Consider the following 22712-nt stretch of genomic DNA (forward strand, 5'->3'; position numbering starts at 1 on the left):
GGATAGCAGCTGCGGTTTCCCTTGTTATCAAAAAAAGATAAGAGAAAAAAATCTCATTCACTGAACTATATGTTTTTAATAGTATATAATAAAATTATAGTATAATTTCATAAGTGAAATGTCGAAGTGGTATGTGCGTGTGTGGTCTTGTTATTCCTATCATTGTAGGTAAATTTTTTATTTTCGTTTTGATAAATTCTAAGCTGAAAAAGCGTAAATTATATAAATTAAAAAAAAATACAATAGTGAACGTGTTATTTTTTTTACATATATTAAACAAAATAGTGATGCCAAATTGAGGACACTATGGTGGACCTTTCTTTCACTTTTAATTCACTTTTTCCATTTTGTAAAATTTTACTTTTGATTGCCCATAAGCTATTTTAACATATGATTTATGTTTTTAAAGTTCATATTGTAAAAAATGTTTTTATAATTTATTTATTTATAAGATAATTATAGAATACTTTTTATGATAAAGAAAAAATAAAAAATAGAAACTAATTAACATGATACAATAGGTAAAAATTATATTACTATATTTAAAATATAAATATACATATTTAATTTAAATTTGATAGTGTATTTTAAAGATACTTACACATAATTAAAATTAGTTTTTATTTTTGTTAAAAAATAAATAAATTGAAAAGAGTACAAAAAGATGTCCAATCAATGGAGCTGATCATATTTTTATTCTCAATCATTGTATAGCAATAGTGATAGTGCTTATCTTGATAAAAAAAAAAGTTTATTTATTTCAAATTGAATTATATCAGATAGTTTTTTTTTTCACTTTGTCCAAAAATATCTTTATTTATCAACTTGATAAAGTGTTGTCTACAAGTTTGGTGGGATCGTTGTACCTACTAAAAAGTAGGATGGGCTTGCCTTTACACGTTAGAGTATAGTTTACGAGATTTGTCGAACTCAATAATTTAATTTGGTTCAAATTATATATATAATTCAAAGAAATTTATATGTATATATATATATATATATATATATAGATGTTATAAAATCAAGCTCATGATAATATAAATATAAAGAGATAAAGACAAGAGAAGTAAAATGGAAGATAAGACTTTCTTCTTATTCAAGTGTATGCAAATCTCATATGTATCTATATTACAATAGTGAATGAACAACCCTATTTATAGAGTGAGAAATCACTCCAAAGGTCACCATATTAAGTATCATAATAAATAGGTACATTCTTATCTAAAAAGGTTCATGTAACCTAGTGAATATGAATGGTTGTTCATGTACCAACCTTATTGACTATCCACTCATTCAATCAATTTATAACACTCCCCCTTGGATGTCCATAGATAATGTGCCTCGTTAAAACCTTACTAGGAAAAACCCTGTGGGAAAAAATTCTAGTGAAGGAAAAAAAGTACACATATCTTTTGATACGCACTATTTGTTGCCTCATTAAAAACCTTGCCAGGAAAACCCAGTGGGAAAAAACCTCGATCAAGGGAAAAAGAGTGCAACGCGTATTGTACTCCCCCTGATTAAAACATCACTTGATTTCTTGTGATGATGTCTCCAATCTTTGTACATTGTGGTTGGTATATTCTTTTTTTAAAGAAAAACCACACATTTCTTGAATATGGTGTGTCATTTATCTCAACCAGACGCGCTTTTGACTTGCTTCATAAAGGATTTTTATTTCTGCAGAGCAACATTTGCTTCATTGATCCCCAGGATATTATTGTGCCTCCACATGCAAACACATAGCGTGATTGAGATAGAACTTTATGCGGATCAGATAAATATTCTGCATCTGCGTAACCAATCAATTTTGTTTTGGATTCCTCGGAATAGAATAAGCCCATAACTATGGTCCTTTGAGGATATTCAATCATGTGTTCAACACCATTTCAATGTCCTTTATCGGGGAGAAACTGAATCTTGCCAGTAAATTTACTGCAAAACAAATATCTGGTCAAATATTGTTAGTAAGATGCACTATTGCCCTTAAATTGAACTTCCTGAAGATTCGATATATATATATATATATATATATATATATATATATATATATATAGAATAATAGATAGTAGACACAATTTTTTTTATACTAGTTCAAATCACCGATATAATGCCTAGCTAGTCCAGTCCCCTTGGATTACAATGATTATTCTTCTTGGTTATATAGTTTATATGTTGCTTCGGATTCATCAAAAATGTCAATAGGTATGTGTCGGATTCGCCAAAAATAGTGTATTTTTAAAGAATCCGAGATGGGTGCTGCATCAAAAGTGAAGGGTGGGCGCAACTAAGTATAGTTTGTCTTGTTACAAACTCGGAGAGTTCTTCTGATATGAATGATCCCAGATCCTTTGACCAATAACTCGTAATTCGCACTTGAATCAGTCTTAGTATACTTGATTTCTGCATTTGGTGATGCTCGATGATAGCTTATTATCAGCTCATTCAAAATTTCATTACACCTATTTGTAGCATTACTTTTCTTGCACTGTTGAATGATCATTGTCTCAAGTTTTGTGTATACAGAATCGTATACACAAACAAACGAATCGTATGACAAACTGATGAAAAAGTAAATAGAATTATACTTTGTGCTTCCAAATGGCCCTTGAACCTTTGTGGCTCTTACGCTATCCATCACACAATATATGATTAACTTATAGAAGCTGCTCTTTCAGGCAATCTTCCTATTATAGCCCGTGCTTTGTTTTGCTTGTCATACTTCCTTGCTTCCACGTAAGCATAATCAACAACATACAAATCCGTTATTTACAACTGTCACCAAAGGAGGTGCTTCGAATGTAGCAGGTGTTCTAGCTCTAGCTCGAACAGGAGACATGATCAAGATTTCAGTCTATTTTCAGTTCATATTTGTCTCCATGGTGTGTCAATAGCACCTTTGACGACTCTTTTCATCCAATGCCACCAATTACATACAACTTTTTATCCATAAAAATACCGCAGAACACATCCTATGCCCACGTGTTCATGCTTGGTAAAGTTTTTCACGTTCTAGTCTTTGAATTGTAAAGTTCTGTTGAGCTAAGTATATTGCCCCCGTGATTAGTCACAACCGTCATCTAGAATGGAAATCTTCTCAAAGCAGGAAGAGCCAAACAAGCACCTTGGTGGATTCATTTGTATTCCAAATAACCAAGTGTTTATCAATATACTGTAACGATACATGACATGGACAAGATCTCCTTTCCAAACACAAGCAGCTCTTTGGCAGTTAGGATAGAGCTGATTGTGTATGGAAAGGTGATTTTATACATGTCATTTATCGTTATAGTAAAAGAAAAACACTTGGTCATCTAGAATGCACCAAGACGTTTGTTGCCAGTTTTGGGGAGATTTCCATTCTAGCTGTCGGTTGCGACTCATGGGGTCAAAATACTTAGCTCAGCAGAAGTTCACAATTTAAAGTTCGAAGCCTCGAAGACTTCACCAAGCAGCGTAAAATGTGTTTTGTGGTATTTGTGGATAGAAATTTTTATGTAATTGCAGGCATTGGAAAAACAGAGTTGTCAAAGGTGCTATTGACACACTATGGAGACTACTATTATTTGAAACAGGAAAATTAACTAAAATTTCTAGCATGTCTCGAGTATGAGCTACAGCTAGGGGTGATATGCCTGCTACATCCGAAGCACCTCCATTGGTGGCAGTTGTAAATAATGATTTGTATTCTGCTGATTATGCTAACATAGAGGTGAGGAAGTATGACAAGCTAATTAAAGCACGAGTCACCATAAGAAGATTACCTGAAAGAGTAGCTTCAATGAATGGTTGAGGTTTGGCTTTTCGAGCTTGTGGTGATAGGCTAATTGTAATGTGAGAACCTAGAGCCATGGGTGTAGGGCATTTCAAAGTGAGTTTATCGGTTCCAATTGAAGGACCCCCTCATTGGAACATGATTTGACGAAAACGATCCGGATGCTTTGTGTATAACTGTGCTGTCATGGGCTGCTGATCATGTGATGTTCGCTTTATGTATAACTGTGCTGTCATGGGCTGCTGATCATGTGATGTTCGCTAATCAAGACAGGATAGGCTTCTAGGATTCTTGCTAATATCTAGCTCTGTTTCATAGTTTCATCTTGAACTTTAACCTTGCTTTCCCATGAGAATGTTGGTTAAAGTTTTTCATGTCTCTTTTCTCTGCCGTTTAACCATAAAGCTCACGTATCCCACGTAAGTGGCTTCAAAAACCAATAAATTGATTCCAAATCCATCATTTTGAACAGTCATGACTTTCTAGCACACAAACAACCAATCCATCATTCATTTTGATTATGAATGACCCTAAAGACTAAAGATATGGATAAAATGGTGTGGAGGGGATGGACGTACGCCACTCAAACAAACTGAGGGAAGTTGCATCCGTCCCATTGCAAGCACCTACAATGTCATGATCTCATTGATTTACCTTAGTTTCTTGGTAGTTTATCGTACCGTCGCCCCTCCAACAAGAGAAGGTATAGATTTGAAAATTTATATGGCATTTGTATGGAGAATTTATAGGCCTACCGAGTTGATCTATCATGTTTTATTTATTGTCCTTTTCAAAATGTTGGGCTAAGTGTAGGTTGGGTCATGCCCGCAGAAGTGTCAGGATGGGTAATTTTGTTTTGGATTTCGAATAAAACATGAAATTTGCCTTAAAAAACAAAAAAATCATTTGCTTTTTAAAAAAATGTGGCTACTAAGCGGGGAAGGAAGAGTAAAAAAACAAATTCGCTCAAACTAACTTAGGAAAGTCATATCCGTGCAAGCACCTATAACGTCATGATTTGATTGGTTTACCCTTGTTTCTTTTGTAGTTTTTCGTACTGTCGTTCCCTCCCTCAACAAGAAAAGGTATAGATATGAAAACTTATCTGCCACTTAGATCGGAGAATTTATGGAGGAAATCGGATTTTAAATTTCCAAAAGCCGCACGCAACATCTCTCAGAAGACAAGATCCAACAAAGAACATCGAGCATGAATTATAGAACCTGAGAACACAATTGAGAAAGAATAGGGAAGTTAGCAGCAAGCAAAAGTCCAAATCAAGAAACTATACTACTTACTCTTGTTAGCTGACATACTAGAATCCATGACCAACATCACCATAATATTGATAACCCACAACGGAGGAAGGCGGAGACATGGATTAGTCCAAGGAGACAGAAGGTCTCAAGAGAATAAGAGATGGCGAGGTAAAGGAGGAGACAAGGCGGCAAGGGGAAATGAGGAGTCCTTAATTAGAAACCCTGCCTTAGTTAGATTTATAGGCCTACCGAGTGGGCCTATCATGTTTATTTGTTGTGTCCTTTTCAGTTGTTTTCTTTTCAAATTTGGGCTGTGTGGGTTGGGCCATGCCAACGGAAGTGTCAGGATGTGTAATTTGTTTTGGATTTTGAATAAAACACGATTTTTGCCTCAAACAAATAAAAAAAGATCCTATCATTTGCTTTTAAGAAACGTGGCTACTAAGCGGGGGAAGGAAGAGTGAATAAACAAATCCCCTCAATTACTAACTGAGGGAAGTCATATCCATCCCATTGCAAGCACCTACAATGTCATGATTTGATTGGTTTGCCCTAGTTTCTTTGATAGTTTATCGTACTGTTACCCCTCAAACAAGAAAAAGGTATATATCAACTTATTTTCCATTTGGATCGGAGAATTTATGGAGGAAAACGGGTTTTAAATTCCCAAGAGCCGCACGATTCTATTATTTATATAGCTGTCACGACCCAAAAATGGACGTGATGACACTCGTCTTATCCTACCAAGACAAGTCAGCCTAAAACTCAACAATTACAATAATATGCGGAATTTTTTTTTCAATAAGCTAATTTATACCCCAAAACCTGGTTGTCACGTGTACAAGCCTTTATAGTATTACAATTGATTCAAAAGATAAACTCAAGTCTCAAATGAACTTGTTTCTAGAATAGAACAAGATCATAATTATGGAGAAGAAAGTCTGCTGAGATGGAAACAGCTACCTCACGAATCTCCAAGAAGCCTCGAAAAAGAAGAGAGTGACAAGTACAACAAAAATTCACGCTCATAACCTACAAAAAATTGTAGAAGCAAGGGGTGAGTACCAAACCACACGGTACTCAGCAAGTAAACCTCTAAACACAAGCTAAGGGGATGAAATACGAGTATTCCTACCAACCCCAACCGAACCTCCACAACTATAACTTGCATTGAAATCAACCCAACCTAACAACTCACAGTTTACATAGCACGTATCTCAACAACAACACTTAGACAAATTACATATCCTCAACAAAAACACTTCAACAAACTATATATCCGCAATAACAAGCTCAATATTGATCAATCACAAGTTCCATAGAAAGACAATCAGAAGATCAGCAAAACACGATATCAAGTTCACTAATGATAAGTATGTGCAATGCAATGGAATGCAATGTCAATTATAATGATGCATGCCTGACCTAGTGATACACACCCGCTGTCTCTCAGTCCGGGACCCATGGGGACATATCTGTCCATGCATCTGTCGCGGCGCACGACACGACCCCTCGATAATAGTAACCATCGTGGCGCGCGATACGTCCCTCGAAATATAGTATCCATCGCGGCGGGCGATACGTCCCTCGAAATGATACATCCTTTTTAAATTCTCATTATTTCTCAATGCACATAACACTTGTCACAACCATGTCTTAAAATAATGCAAATGACATGTCCACACAAATAAAGAGGATATGACCATTTTCATAACACAACACAATTCACAACAACATCAACAATGATTCAAGAAGCCTTTCAAATCACTCTCCATTATCAACACATCACGCACAAATAATTATTTACATTACCTTTTATTACCCTCTTTTTTCATCATTAGAATTAATCAGTGTGGACAAATCAACTCAGTACCAAGTCCCGTTACTCCCAAGCATATACCACAAGAAAATACACGTATTTCATACACTTAACAATAGTTTAGAAATCACTTGCCTCAATCAATCAAGAACTCACTCTGGGACTTGAGTCTTTCCCTTTCGTTGAACTTCCAACTCAAAGCAATCTATTCACATTAATAATCACAATAAGATTTTAAAACTAACAACAACCAACTCTATAATCAAGTTCCCAAGTTTCAAGCCTAGGATTAAGTTCCCAAATTATTTTCAATAGCATAATTCCAATGGTATTCACATAATACCCTACATCTAATGCTTAATATGTATCTTAATGTATCCAACTTTAATTTTTTTTATATATATATACATTAACTAAATTATAATTATTAAAATATGACGCCACTGGTTACGAAACCAGTGACAGACGAACAAAGGAGGAAAACATATCCTATGCTGAGAGTAATACTATATATAATTAATTAAAAGCTATTTAACATGGCCAATCATTACGCCTCCAACATACAATTATTATGCCATACTTTCCCACTAATATTTTCTCTCCAAAGACACTGCTAACAACCATTTTTCCACAACTTGTTTCTATAATAATAATATAATATGAGCATATCTAAAATTGCCAATATAAGGATATAGATAAAATTTTCAAGTCTTGATTCCAATCAATAAATTAAATCTCATATTTCCTAAATTTCAAATCTAAAATTAAATCGTAACTTTTCAAACACTACAACCCCAATAATATAATATGCTTGTTACTTAATAACTTACACTAATATATCAAAAATATGAATCATAATTGGATAACTAAAAACAGTTTGTGAAACCAAAAATTAGGTTATAGCTACTTAACCTGAACAATGAACCACTGTATAAAAATATAAAGCAAAATAATCAATCCGTCATAATGATAACTTTACAACATGTGGCGATCATTACTATGGCCACCAAGATCTTTATGTCCACGTATAGGTACCAAATTTGGTTTTGCATCATTCAAATTCTCAACTTTCTTTCCTAACCCATTATAATAATAAACTAATAATAATAATATAACCTCTATAATTCAATTTAGTGTTTCAAATGTTCTTAATTACCCGATGCAATTTAGCCGCCACTTTGATTGTGTGGGAGTTGTGACGTTCTCCTCGGAAAGTTATCCCTTTTCCTTTTTCCGTCAATATCTATTTCAAGTTTCAATATTAGGGTTTTTGGCCCTTATTTCTTTTTTTTTTAAATAAAATAATTAGGTATTTAAAGTGATAAATTTTATTAACTAAAATTAATTATATGAAACAAATTGTATATGATTTTAATAAATGATCACTTTAATCCTTTAACTATCGATTAATTCAATTATCCACAATTACACATCAACTAATTAACTAAAGTCAATGAATAGTTCGAAATTATCAAAAATGAACTAGTGGGTCATTACAATAGCCAAAGGAAATAGGCTGCTCTAAAATTATCCAGAGGGCTCCTAATGTGGCTATTAAGCAGAGAAGGAAGAGAGAATAAATAATCCCCTCAATTAACTTAGGGAAGTCACATCCCATTCCATTTTAAGCACTATATATGATCTTATTGGTTTACCCTAGTTTCTTTTGAAGCTTATCGTACCATCGCCCCTCCAACCATAAAAAAGGTATAGATATGAAAACTTACATGCCATTTGGATTGTAGAATTATGGAGGAAATCGGGTTTTAAATTCCCAAAAATCGCACAATTATATAGTCAAAAGAAATAGGCCGCCCTAAAATGAGGAGCCGCTAATGTGGCTACTAAGCGGAGATAGAAGGGTGAATAAATATATCCCCTCAACTAAGTAAATAGACAACAAATAGTAATCAAATAAATATGTAGAGTTATGAAAAAGAAGGTTATAAGATTTCATAAATTGAAAGCTATGTTTAGTCTGCGCTTCATTTTTGTAAATCTAAAGCTAGAGTTTAGTCTACACTCCTTTTTTGTAACCGTAATATAGAGGTAAAAATAAAAACAATATGTATAATAGACTGGTATCTGGACACGTGTGTTGCACATGTATCTCATAAAAGTATTACAAATGATATGAATCATATTAAACGGTAGTGTAATGAGCAATAACATGAAAAACATACAAACTGAAAAATATCTTGAATAATTTTTGGCTCGAGTACATTTGGACATATGAAACAGTTTCCGATTGATGTTGCAGAAAACCATTGGAATTAAATGAATTTACACAGTAATGCTTAGTTGAATTAACGAGAAACTACACCATGAATCTCAATTGCAGATCTTAAGGAAAATGAAACCAATATATAGCTACAAAAATCATATATTATTATAAGTGGGAAGCTCCTAACTTAAAAGTTGAATTACTATTTTTCCCTTATTTTATTCCTAAATTAAATTAAATATTTAATATATAATTAATTTAATATTAAATAATCATATTTAAATACATGCATCTAGACACAATGGTTTAAATTCTAATTATTTACATACTAAGTAATAATTATATTATATTATACTAAATACTAAAAATAAGAAGGTGTAAAGTCAAACTTTGAAAGACAAAAATATTTTATAGAAAATTGTTAGAAATTATTTCATAAGAAATTGTTAAAAATTACTTTTTTTAAAAAATAAAAGTTATCTATTCTTTCTCTATAATTAATGTGGTTAAATTATTAAATTTGTTATCCTCTCTCTTTAGTTAGTATAATTAATGTATTGAATTATTAGTAAAAACAATCACCTTTCCTCTATTCCATGTCTAAGATCACTTAACTTGTGAAAATTAACTTAAACAACTCTTCACCTTTTCATCTTATCCAATGAATCTTTAGCTATATATGTATCATGAAAAAATATTTTTTCTTTACCACTTGCCTCGTGTTGATAATCATTAGGCAATTTTCAGGTACTCTTTTTTTTTGTTTTGAAATATTAATATTTGTTGATCCTCATTAGAATGATATTTTGCATCATAAATTTTATCTTTACCATTTTAGATTGTTTTTTTTTGTTACGGGAGAAAAAAAAAACTCTACTACTTGTGAATTTCTTTTTACTATATATATTGTTATAATAAAAGTCTTGAGAAGGATAGAATGTTGTATTTATTCTTATCTGTTTAATTTTTTTTGTATTCTTTATCAATTATAGTTCTTTAGTATAATCTTCTATGAAATTATGAATGTTATAAGTCTATTTTTATTAGTGCTGAAATTAATAATTTATGACATTTAAATTCGTTTTTAAATGTACTTTTATAATATATATTTACTTTTATCTTTCCTTACTAATATAGTTTCTTTAAGTAGCTACATATTTGTGTATTTAGTCATATAGATATATTCATATTATTAGATGCTATAGTAATATAATTATTTTTTCATATTTCTTGCTTGATGGTCAATGTACTATTCGATTATTATAAATTTTATTAATGAATAAAATATAAATTGATAAAATTAATATCTCTAATTTCAACATTTTCTATATAATAATTCAACTTTATAATAATTGTATTGGACAAACGTGCAACGCACATTTCGAAAACTAGTAATGACTATAAAAGGGATCAGACATGAAATAAGATATAATCAAGTTTGTATTTTGTTGATATAATTTTTGTCAAAAACTCTGTATAATCACAAGAAGTTTTTCTCAAGCAAACTTCAACTGATCAAGCTAACAAATATCTCATGCTTTGTCCCTGAGTGAAGTGATGCAATCACGGCAAAAACTCTCGAAGAAGAGGCATTAGCATTTCTGGCTTATGAAGTCAGTGGTGAATCTAAGGTAGAGTGCGCTTTGCTCGTTGATTCGTTTAAGCATGTTATTGGAATTGGAATCAATTGTAGCCCTACAAGAGGGATGATCCCAATTGATCCGTAAGCTAAGGTCTTTGGTTTGCTTTCAAAATAATACTTAAGAGAAATGTTTCGTGATGTACCACGATTCAACTTTAAATACTGAAGACTTAATTGGTAACAAGTTAACCATCCACAGACAGTGAAAGTTCAAACTAACCAACCAATACTAGAAAAGCAAAAAATAAAATACCACAAATTCTGCGATAGATCTGCACTGCAGATTCAATATGTAGGTTCAAATATGAAATCATTTCACTTAACACGCACTTGAATCAGTCTTAGAGTACTTGATTTCTGCACTTGGTGATGCTCGATGGTAGCATTTCAACTCCTTCAAAATTTCATCAGACCTCTCAAATTTTTGCATTTTCTGTTGAACGATCATCCTCTCAAGCTTCGAAGAATGAGCTAGGATGACTTGTACCAAGTACATTTCAGTAACTGTACCCTTGAATTTACCTATCCTCACTGTTCGAATCAGCTTCAGAGCTTCACTCACTTTTTTTTCTGCTTTAGACAAGTAATCAAACAGTTCTATTGTGTGATACACTGTTTTATCAACCTAAACAAATGTGGCGCACAAGTTAAGTGTATACATGTACAAGTATTTAATATACGAGAAATTCCCAAGGGTTATTGTCGCACAACTGAAAACAGATAACGTTAAAACCCCGGAGCTGTCTATATAGAGAATTGAACTTGTAGTAGTCGAGGTACGTCTTACCTTTACAACTTCATCTATGTCAAGTTCAACAAGGTTAGGAGAATTCCGCAGTAGGCAAAGTGCACACATAATACGTTTAACAGAAATCTTCAAATCACAAATCTTCAGGCTTTGCAAGTTTAGAGATACGTCAAGCCTATCTGACGGACAAACCGACCCTAATTTCTGTAAGAGCAATAAATGATTAATCACTATATCAAAAATTAAAACAAAGCAAATTGAAAACAAAACAGAACGCGATATTCTCACCTTTAAGGATGATCCATCCAAACAGAGGTGCTTAATCTTTCTAAATATCGGGTTCACATTAAAACACTGAAATGTTATTGCATAGGTACTAAGCACAGACAAGTTCACAAGCTTCAGAGAAACAATACGAACATAATCAACATCATCACAATATTTCAACTCCAACGTCTCAAGCATTGGCAGAATAAGAGTAGTCTGTTTTGGCCTGTCAATTTCAACTTCTTCTAACTGAAGACCAACAAGTTTAGGAAATCGGTTACTATCAGGAAACTTAACAATACACCTCGATAACTTCAAATGTGTCAACGCTGCACAAGTAAATACGCTAACAGGCAACGTATATAATTCATCATTTGCCATATCAAGAGTGAGCTTCTGAATAACATGATTTGCTACTAACACGATGCATCGATCCACATACGACTGAGATAGTTTGCGTGTCTCAGAGACGAGATGAAATCCCAAAATAGGTCCAGTATGTTGCATTAGAATCTTACGGATTATTCCACCAGCGTAATTAGATACATGCTGGAAAAACATATGATCAAACAACAGATGTGGCAGTGTGTACCATAACTGACTCCATTGCTTTGATAAGATGCTCGTTCTCGCAGCATATTTAATCGGCATAAGTTCTAGTATTCTATGCTGTATATCAATTGGTAAGTCACAAATAATAGACTTACTTTGATCACTTGATACCATTCTTCTACCACATCGACTCATATTTGATTTTTTTTCACTCAAATATTTTTTCCATGTATTTGATTAAAGATGAATTTAGAGGTCTATAAATAGTTGTATTACTAGTAGGAGTAACAAATAGACACTTTTCTTTGAGTTATTCAAAAGACATTTTGTTGATCTTCCCAAAATCTTTTAATTCCCGCAAGACTTAATAAAAATCAAAGTGAATTTAGTACTTAGATAACTGCATTCACAGAATCCATCTCAATAAGCAAAATGACTATTTATTTACCGGTGTTAACCGATAGAATTTCAAAATCAATTTACTAAGAGAGGTTTTACTTTTTTTAAAGAAAAATAATTAATTGAGGATATTATATGTAAAACAAAAAATGGGAAAGAGGGAGTAATTAACTCGAGCATTAATTTGCTTTTTTTTAAAAAAAATCATTTGATATATATTAGTCCCTCCTATTCATATTACTTGACCTTTATACAAAAAAAAAAAGAAGTTGTTTCAGTTTACTTGTTAAATTTATTGAATCGAGAAAATATTATTGCATTTGTCTCTAATTAATTGTCTATTTTGATAAATCAAGAAAAAATAATTTATTTTTATCTACTATGCTCTCAATTAATTACTTCGAAAAAGGTAAAACTTCTAAAAAAAATCTTTGAAGTTTACACATAAAGAGCACTCGTGACAAATTCACTGTTCCTTATGCATTATACATCTTGACCATCTTAATTTCCAGATCTTCTTGCTCCGTTGTTGTCCATCTACATTCAAAAATTAGATGCCGCTAGGATTCCACTTTGTTATCATCACACATACAACATGTTGTATCGTCAACTGGAATATGTAGCTTGTTCATTCTGAACTCTTTTGTTAACCAATACACATCCGCGATATTGACAAATTGATATTTTTCATGTCAAGGAATGAGCTTGAGCAACTCGTGCTTGAACTTTCAAAGGGAGAAAAGTACAAACTGCCTTCTTCAGTTTTCACATGTTCGAAGATGAGGCATTCAACTCTTCCACTATTGTACTGTCAATCCTCCACCTACCTTTCAAGCATTTAATAAGCTTATTCGCTTGCAATTGCTTAACGTTGCTATTTCTGACAAATCTCTTGAGAATTTAATCTCTCGTTGCCCAATGCTTGATGACATTGAGCTGGATATCGCAGACCCTTTGAACTATATTGAAATTAATATTGTTCATGAAATTAATATTGTTCATGTTCGTTGACATTAAATTCTTTGTGTCCTGATTTCATATTGTTTGCCTTGGAAGATACCGATCACAGGAATAATAGATGGAATCCCGGAGAAGCTTCCCATGCCTCTTGTCAATCTTAGAAAAATTTACCTATTTGATATTTGTCTTAATGATCTACATGAAATCCGCTGTCTTCTGTGCTCGATAAAAAGCTCTCCATATTTGGAAGAAATAATTGTCATTATTAATCAGGTAATTTTAACAACTTCTTATCTCCTTTTCCTTTTCAATTAAATGTTTGTTTTCTCATTTTGTTATCTTTCCTCAGGCAATTAATAAAGAAGGAGGAGATGATCTGATAAAATCTATTAACAACTTCTCTAAACTTCCATTAACAACCATTAGAGGAAGCTTCAACAAGAAGGAAAAGAGAGAAGAAGTTTATTGAGTAAAAATGAAAATACAAACTGAATGAATTGTATTGTTACTTGATGTAGTACATACATTGTTTTCCTAACTAACTTCCTAACAAACTTCTAACTAACTACACTTAACAACTTTAACTAACTTGATTAAATTAGTAATGACTAATTTGCCCTTGTGTCATGTAATGCCTATTTCTTCATGATCTTCGTGTAATTTTGCAATCTCTCAGTCCCAAAATTACATGACACTATGGATTTTAAGGGTCACCCCTCAGACCAGAGTTGACACCTTAATTAGTCCTTTATGGACATTAACATACTGAATCTATGTTAGACAATGATCGTCCAAGGTCCAGAGCGTCCTCCCATGGTTGGGGTGCATGTTGGACTTCGTTTAGCTAGGACTAAGTATGTCGGTTATTAGTATCTCTCATAGTTCAGCCTCAGATACTGCATGACCTTATATTTAGTTTAAATAGTTCATTGTTGATTAGTTACAGTAAAAATGAGTGGAAGAAGATACTCTCATTATGATTAGCTATACATGACATAGAATTACAAAGATATGAAAAGAAATTTACAATCCCAAAGAATATGCTACAATAATCACAAATAATATGCTATACAATCCCACAAGATATCCTAATTGATTGAGAACAAATCTACTCATTAAATAATGTAACTGATTTTCATTGCTAATGCTAATACTCTCCCTCAAGATGGAGCATAAATATCATGTATGTCTATCTCGACAAGTGAGTTAAATGCTTATCTGGATACAACCTTAGTTAGAACATACTGCTCTAAGGTCTTTACATATGGAACTTCAATTGTCTTATCCTCAAACTTTTCATATAATAACCATCATAGAAAGTCTTTCAAACAAAACATGGCTCTATGACAAATTTTAATTAAAATTAATCTCCTATACATACATCCTATATGTATGAAAATATCTCCTAACAAGGCTAGACTTACATAATGAGGATTCGAATTTCTTACATTTTGTTCAAGTGATCAAGCAAAGTTTGAGGAGGACCTATTGTAAGGGCGTTCAACAATAAGCTTGTAGGTGCAATTCGTGCTCTTAGAATTGACAGTCAATTTATAGTAGGTAATTCGAATAAAATTATTAAATGAGAGAAATATCATACTATAATTATCCATAAGTTAGAAACACTTCAAACCAAAAATGAGTTGGCAAATGAACGAAGTCAACCAATCAATCTCTTGCAAATTAGAGACAATTGTTAGAAAAACTAGGGTATGTTTTAATCTGGATAACTTTAACATATCCACAGTCACTTTTTTTTATGAAGTTTGAAATGTTACACGGAAGTTAAACTACATAAAAATATAAATTTGTTTCACAAATACTTTAAGCCTTGTTTTAAAAGGTTCAACAAGTTGAACACCGCAACGAACCTCGAAATAGGGGGTATTTGTATATAGTGAAGTCTTATTGATGAATAATATTATGTTTTATATTAAATTTTAAATTCATGATTTGCTAACCAAGTCAAAATATTGGTAATATAGTTGGATTAATATTTAAATTAAATTAAATGACTTAAATGAAGTCCAACTTATACTTGGGCCAGTCTGTAAGCTGATATAACGAGCTCAATTCACGTAACTCAAGCCCAAGGTCTTCTAAAGTTATTTGGAGCCCAAAATACCCTGAAACCCTAGTTCATGCCTATATATAAGGCTCTTTATAAGACAAGAAGGACACAGGACACACAGAAAGACAAAGATTCCCTTATCTCCGGTGGAAGCAAGTCTTCATCTCCAAGTGGTGAGCGGACTATAACCTTGTTTGTCTCTAGAATGAATCATTTCAAATAATTCAAAGATATATCTAACATTTTTTCATAAAATGATTCATCTTAAATAACTCACATGTATGTTTAACATTTTTCCTAAAATGAATGATGTGAAATAATTCAATGTTATATTTAACACTTCCTAAATCAAAATTGCTATGTTTTACTTTACTTTCTCTTTCGATCTAATCGGTATGCAAACTTGTTTTATGTATAAGTGATAGGATATTTAGGCATCGGTTGTTTGCAATTAGTAGAGACCTGGATTCGAGTTGTTTAGATATTAGATCATTAAGTGTGTTTAGTTTTTTTACTTAAGAATCTCTTGATGGTCTCAAAGGGTCTGAACAAATCAGATCTGTGATAGGGTCTTATTTTCATTCAGACCCTTTTACAGACACTTTTCTTTGTGGAAAAAATTGTGCTTCATATTTTTTTTCTTCAAAAAACAATTCGATTCTCTCTTATTCTCCAATTTTATTTGTTATCCAAATTATTTTTCTAAAATTTTTAATTTTTGTTATTACGGCGTGTTTATCAAAAAATGATAAAATTTGTAGTAGAATTTTTTTTTTTGACTGAAGTGTAAAACAACTTCATAAATATGTGTTTTTGTCATAAAAGAAAAAGAAGATGGCTACATTGTTTTCTAGCAATTACTTTTATCATTATAAATTTTATATATATATATATATATATATATATATATATATAGTTCCATTTTATTTTTATCAATTTTAAAATATGAATTTATAATTTAATTATCTTATCGTTTATCAAAGACCGGCATTTTTTTCCTAATATTTTGTTAATGTAATATTTAACTACTATATTACTTGAATTATAATACTTATTGTATTTACATATTAACAAAAATTATATATTCAGATGTTTAATAACAAACCATCTTAATCATTCAATGTTTAGATTTAGTATCTGAATTTAGATTCAGACATCTTGATCTTAAAGAAAACAAATGATGCCTTTGGTATTTTGAAGATTGAATGCACCTTTTGAGGACTAAGGCATCACATCTGAGAAAGGATTTGACATATAGAATTTTTAGTGATTGAATTGTATTTAGAAATTTTTATTTATTCTATATTTGTATATCATTATCATTATAAGTGTTAGTTTGTTTTCACAACATGGTTTATTTCTTGTGTGTATCCAGATTCCTAAAATGGCGGAAGAAGTGGCAAGCAGAAGATCTTCCGATCGTATCAGCAGCCTTCCAATCAATGCAATTGATGATATTCTTACGCGTTTGCCTCTGCGAGATGCTGTTAGGACCAGTATTTTGTCGAGAAAATGGAGGTATGATTGGGTCAAAATTACAAAGCTTACTCTTGATGAATCACTCTGGAAAGATCTACCGACTCATGAAGTTAGAGTTAAGCTAGGTAGGATTCTCCTTCACCTATTTTCATTTAGGCAAGGACCAATTAGAGAGTGTCGAATCTCCATTCCCAATTCAAAATACTTACCTGAGTTAGACAACTTGATATTTTTCCTGTCAAGGAATGAAATCGAGTCTCTCTTTCTTGAACTTCCTAATGGGGAGAAGTACAAATTGCCCTCTTCTGTTTTCACAAGTCCAAAAATGAGACAGTTGACACTTGAGTATTGTGTAATCAATCTCCCAACTACCTTTCGGGCATTTGGTCAACTTCTCTCTTTACGACTATTTAATGTTTCTATTTCTGAAGAACATCTTGAGATTTTAATATCTCGTTGCTCACTAGTTGAGGACGTAGAGCTGGATATCTCAAACCCTTTGAGCTATATTCAATTTAATGCTCCTAACCTAAAATTCTTGAACATTGGAAGCAAAATAATCTCTATATGTTTCAAGAATACCCCATTACTTGCTGATGTGTCAATTATGGCGGAGAGTCTGAATCATGGTCCCGTGGAATCACTTGATGTAAATCGCGATTTTGTGGAGAGAGGAACATGTGATCTTCGCGAGTTTTTTGGTTCCTTACCTGCTATTAAGAATCTCCGATTGGATCATTTCATAATCAAGGTAAGTTGTACATCTAAAAATTAGTATTTTTCATGTTCATTGACATTCCCTGATATCGTTGTTTGCATTTTGGAAGACGCTGATTGCAGGAATAGATGAAATCCCAACGACGCTTCCCATGCCTCTTCTCAATCTAACAAAGATTTACCTATTCGACCTATGTCTAACTGGACTAGAGGAAATCCGCTTTCTTCTTTGCTTGATTAAAAGCTCCCCAAATTTGGAAGAAATCGTCATTATTATTCAGGTAACTAAATTTTTTCATTTTCCTTTTCCTCTCGCCCCTGACGTTTTAGTTTATTCATTTTCCTCAGGCAATTAATAACGAACGAGGAGATGATCGTACTTCTCTTGAACTTTTGAAAGCTGAGTATGATTCAGGCATAAAGTTGAATCGGCTTACCAATGTCAGCTTGATAGATATTAGGGGCACGAAGACTGAAATGAAATTTATCAAGCTTCTGTTGGCCAAATCTCCGGTGTTGGAAAAGATGATGATCTCGCCATTCTACATTGGGCCTGAATCTCCTCAAACATTAGTTGAGATACTGATGCAGATCAACACATTTCAAAGGGCATCACTTCGAGCAATAGTCAATTTTAATTTTTAATGCAAGTTACAAATTGATTTTCTTCTGAAAAATGTGTTGTGTTGTTTGGGGGTGGAAAAGACATCATCGATATGGAATGTCACTTGTGGAACTAATTTTCCCCACCTCAACAAGTGAAGTCCTTTTTCTCATATTATCATTTGAAGAAACTTGTTTGTTTTTTTTATAAATATTTTGATCAATCGAATATGGGATGATTAAAAATGTTTTCCTCCGTACTATTGAACCATTCTATAAAGTTATTGAGTTTTTCTTTCTTGAAGCTACTGCATGATTATCTTTTCAAAGTTTACAAGAGGTTGCACATGAACAATTTGTGTTAATTGTTCCTTGTCGATGATAATAAGAACAAACAAATATATATATATATATATATATATATATCAATCAAATATATGTGTTAAGATTTAAATTGTAAATAGTATTTGTATGGTCAATTTATTTAGGTTTTTGCAAAAATATTTTTTTTATCTAAACTAAGATTCTTGAACTTCGAAAATAAAATAATTTCTATATATTTCAATATAAATTCTACATCATAACCCTAGTTTGATAATGAAGAGAAATTCATAGGGTTTGAAAAACTTATGTAACATAAAAAAATAACAACAATGTTTCCACGTGAAGGGATAGTCTTACATACCTTAGTCTCTTTCAAAACACAAATAAAGATCCTAACTTTGATGAAGAACATTCAAGAATTTTGTGTTTGAGTCTTTGAAAAGGATTGCTTCGAAGACCTTATGATCGTAGAGTAGAATCATGTTTGAGAATTTGCATATTGATATTTAAAACACTAGGAAATTCTTAGAATTATATCAGAGGACGTAGAGGTGATGACAAGAATGTTGGGTTTTATTTGCCCTGATTTCTTACCATAAATAGGTTTTCCTTTTAGGAAAAATTTTTGAATTGACCATTCTTTTTTTGTAGGAAAAAGTTTAGGACTCTATAAATAGAGGCATGTTCCTTCTAACTTAATTAGCATTCACAATGTAGTTTTAAGGGCTTTGAGAGTTTTGGTTAGAGGGAGAATTTGTGAACCTCTCATGTATTCCGAGTGAATTGGTTGAGGTTGTTTCCCTCTGTATTTTGTACTCTCATGTTTATAGTGGATTGCTCATCTCCTTTGTGGACGTAGGTCGATTGACCGAACCACGTTAAATCTTTGTGTCTTTTGGTATATTTCTCGTTGTCTTCTTACTCGTGGTCTTTCGAGGTTTGCTTTACTAGCTTCCGCGTTTACACCTGCTTATTTACGGTTCTAACAAGTGGTATCAGAGCATTGGTTATTGTTGATTGTCATTTTGAATGATGGAGGCAAATATGAGTAAAATGGTGTGCTTAACTGGTAGTAACTATCATATTTGGAAAGGCAAGATGAAAGATCTTCTATTTGTCAAGAAGATGCATTTACCTGTGTTTGCTTCTAATAAGCCTCAGTCTTTGAATGATGAAGAATGGGAATTTGAGCATCTGCAGGTTTGTGGCTATATTAGACAATGGGTTGAAGATAATGTTAGAAAACTACATTGTGAATGCTAATTAAGTTAGAAGGAACATGCCTCTATTTATAGAGTCCTAAACTTTTTCCTACCAAAAAAAGAATAGTCAATTCAAAACCTTTTCCTAAAAGGAAAACCTATTTATGGTAAGAAATCAGGGCAAATAAAACCCAACAAATCTCCCCCTTGGCCTGAATTTCTGACAAAATAAATGTGTCCACCTTCTTGACTTAATCTTCAACAACTTGCTTCTCCTCTCCATAATCTCCTTTTCAAAATTTATGTCTCAACACAGAGAACCTCTCAGAAACAATTTCTTCAACAAAATCTTCATTACCGTCAAAAAAGGTTACTGCTAGAACTACACCGCCAAGATCAACACATCTTTCTAACCTTGTTCAATCATCGATTATCGAACCACTGAACCTGACTCCGTCATTGAATCTGGCTCTGATACCACTTTGTTGGGAAAGACAAGACACTAACAAAGAATGTCTGACAGGATAACAGCGGATAAATACCCAAGTCTATACTTTCCCTTTTCAATTTGAACCAAGAGAAGACAAACAACCACAAGCAATATGATAGTAAGGCAGCAAGTAATTCAATCAAACAAATATAACAAGACAATAATAAACCAATCACACAAGACACCAAGATTTACGTGGAAAACCCTTCGATGTGAAGAGTAAAAAACCACGGGACCAAAAGCTCCACTATAATCACCAAGAGTTACAATATTGTTCTCCAAAATTGGCCACAAAACAAGTGTCAAACAACGAGCAACAACAAAATAAGATTGCACCAAATCCAGAGAATTAAAGGAGCAAAATCACCAATTTCGCAGCTACTATTCACGACAGCAAAACTGAAGCTGCAGGCCACCAAATCCAACTCTGTCAGTTCCTAATCAAAGATTGAGATGAAGATAATATGCTGTCCAAAAATCAGCTCAATCGGACAAGAAATGAAGCGGGAATCGCAATTTGAAGTTGGCTGTTATGGCTGAAATTTGACTGCGAAAATCTGCTCTTTTTCTCTCTTTTTGGCTGCTAAAAAACTCTCTGTATGTCTGAAAATAAGACCCTAAATAGGTTTATATTTGCCTCATAAGAATGGGCCTATGGGCAAAAATGGGTTGGTCCAAATTGGGATTTTATTTATCCACATAGGAAGGAAAAAAAGACCCATAACCCAACAATTCTCCCCCTCACGACTATGTGGAGGAGACCGTCATCCGGCGACCATGCAACAATCTTCAAACTTCCCTCTTGGCAAAGTTTTAGTCATCATATCGGAACCATTGTCATTTGTATGAATCTTTTCAAGCTCAAGCAACTTAGAATCCAACACATCTCGAATCCAATGGTATCTCACATCAATGTGTTTGGACCGACCATGGAACGTAGAATTCTTGCCAAGATGTATAGCACTTTGATTGTCACAATAAAACACATACCTCTCTTGAGCACAATCAAGTTCCCCCAAGAATCTCTTCATCCAAAGAAATTCTTTACAAGCTTCAACGATAGCAATAAGCTCACCTTCTGTAGTAGATAGAGCAACACATTTTTGCAACCTAGATTGCCAAGACACAGCTCCCCCTGCAAAAGTAACCAAGTATCCTGAAGTAGACTTGCGAGTATCAACATCACCAGCCATGTCTGAATCAGTATAACCACAAAGAATAGGCTTCCCTGTACCAAAACACAAACTCAGACTAGAAGTGCCACAGAGATATCTCATAACCCACTTCACAGCATTCCAATGTTCTCTTCCCGGATTAGAAAGAAAACGGCTAACAACTCCAACAGCGTGAACAATATCCGGTCTTGTACAAACCATCGCATACATCAAACGACCAACAGTTGAAGCATAAGGAACTTTCTTCATATCTTCCTTTTCATCATCACTAGAAGGACACTGTTTCGTGCTCAATTTGAAGTGCATAGCTAAAGGTGTACTGACAACCTTAGCTTTATCCATGCTGAATCTGGGAAGTACTTTCTGAATGTACTTCTCTTGTGATAATACCAATTTCTTGGCCTTTCTATCACGGACAATCTGCATGTCAAGAATCTGCCTTGCTGGTCCTAAGTCTTTCATAGCAAAAGACTTACTCAACTCTTGCTTCAACTTCTGAATCCTGCAAGTATTATGACCAACAACAAGCATGTCATCAACATAAAGCAACACAATAATAAAGTCACCATCAGAGAACTTTTGCACAAAAACACAATGGTCTGAAGAAGTCTTCTTGAAGCCCTGCTGACTCATAAAAGAACCAAACTTCCTGTACCACTGCATGGGAGGTTGTTTCAAACCATACAAGCTCTTCTTCAATTTGCAAACATAATTCTCTTTACCCTTGACTTCAAAACCTTCCGGTTGCTCCATATAAATTTCTTCATCTAAGTCACCATGGAGGAAAGCAGTTTTAACATCCATTTGTTCAACCTCTAAATCTAGACTTGCAGCCAAGCCTAGAACCACACGAATGGATGACATCTTCACAACTGGAGAGAATATCTCATCAAAATCAACTCCTTTTTTCTGATTAAATCCCTTGACAACTAATCTAGCTTTGTACCGTGGAACTGGATTACCATCTTCATGTTTCACCCGAAAAACCCACCTGTTTTTCAAAGCT

The 22712-nt window shown here is 33.1% G+C and overlaps 2 protein-coding genes across 2 annotated transcripts; one reads left to right on the forward strand and one right to left on the reverse strand.

Moving 5' to 3' along the window:
* Positions 1-11038: 11038 nt before the first annotated feature.
* LOC101264417 (F-box/FBD/LRR-repeat protein At1g13570-like) lies at positions 11039-12385 on the reverse strand. Its single transcript, XM_004237160.4, has 3 exons — positions 11756-12385; positions 11507-11671; positions 11039-11344 (listed from the first exon to the last, which is right to left on the reverse strand). The coding sequence occupies exons 1-3, from the start codon at positions 12383-12385 to the stop codon at positions 11039-11041; spliced, it is 1101 nt and encodes a 366-aa protein (XP_004237208.4).
* Positions 12386-17100: 4715 nt separating this feature from the next.
* Positions 17101-18557, forward strand: LOC101264113 (F-box/FBD/LRR-repeat protein At1g13570-like). Its single transcript, XM_004237159.2, has 3 exons — positions 17101-17946; positions 18023-18193; positions 18261-18557. The coding sequence occupies exons 1-3, from the start codon at positions 17101-17103 to the stop codon at positions 18555-18557; spliced, it is 1314 nt and encodes a 437-aa protein (XP_004237207.2).
* The last annotated feature ends 4155 nt before the right edge of the window (positions 18558-22712 follow it).

This window comes from Solanum lycopersicum, chromosome 4 (genome assembly GCF_036512215.1).
Source record: "Solanum lycopersicum chromosome 4, SLM_r2.1".
In the NCBI taxonomy this organism is placed as follows: Eukaryota; Viridiplantae; Streptophyta; class Magnoliopsida; order Solanales; family Solanaceae; genus Solanum; species Solanum lycopersicum.

What these genes read in the sequence shown, in the direction of transcription:
- LOC101264417 (XM_004237160.4), bottom strand. Translation starts at nt 12,385, where the DNA reads ATGCCGATTAAATATGCTGCGAGAACGAGCATCTTATCAAAGCAATGG. An exon ending in TGGATGGATCATCCTTAAAG is followed by an intron (nt 11,672 to 11,755) that starts GTGAGAATATCG and finishes TTGCTCTTACAG; the next exon opens with AAATTAGGGTCGGTTTGTCC. An exon ending in ACATAGATGAAGTTGTAAAG is followed by an intron (nt 11,345 to 11,506) that starts GTAAGACGTACC and finishes ACATTTGTTTAG; the next exon opens with GTTGATAAAACAGTGTATCA.
- LOC101264113 (XM_004237159.2), top strand. Translation starts at nt 17,101, where the DNA reads ATGGCGGAAGAAGTGGCAAGCAGAAGATCTTCCGATCGTATCAGCAGC. An exon ending in TGGATCATTTCATAATCAAG is followed by an intron (nt 17,947 to 18,022) that starts GTAAGTTGTACA and finishes GCATTTTGGAAG; the next exon opens with ACGCTGATTGCAGGAATAGA. An exon ending in AAATCGTCATTATTATTCAG is followed by an intron (nt 18,194 to 18,260) that starts GTAACTAAATTT and finishes CATTTTCCTCAG; the next exon opens with GCAATTAATAACGAACGAGG.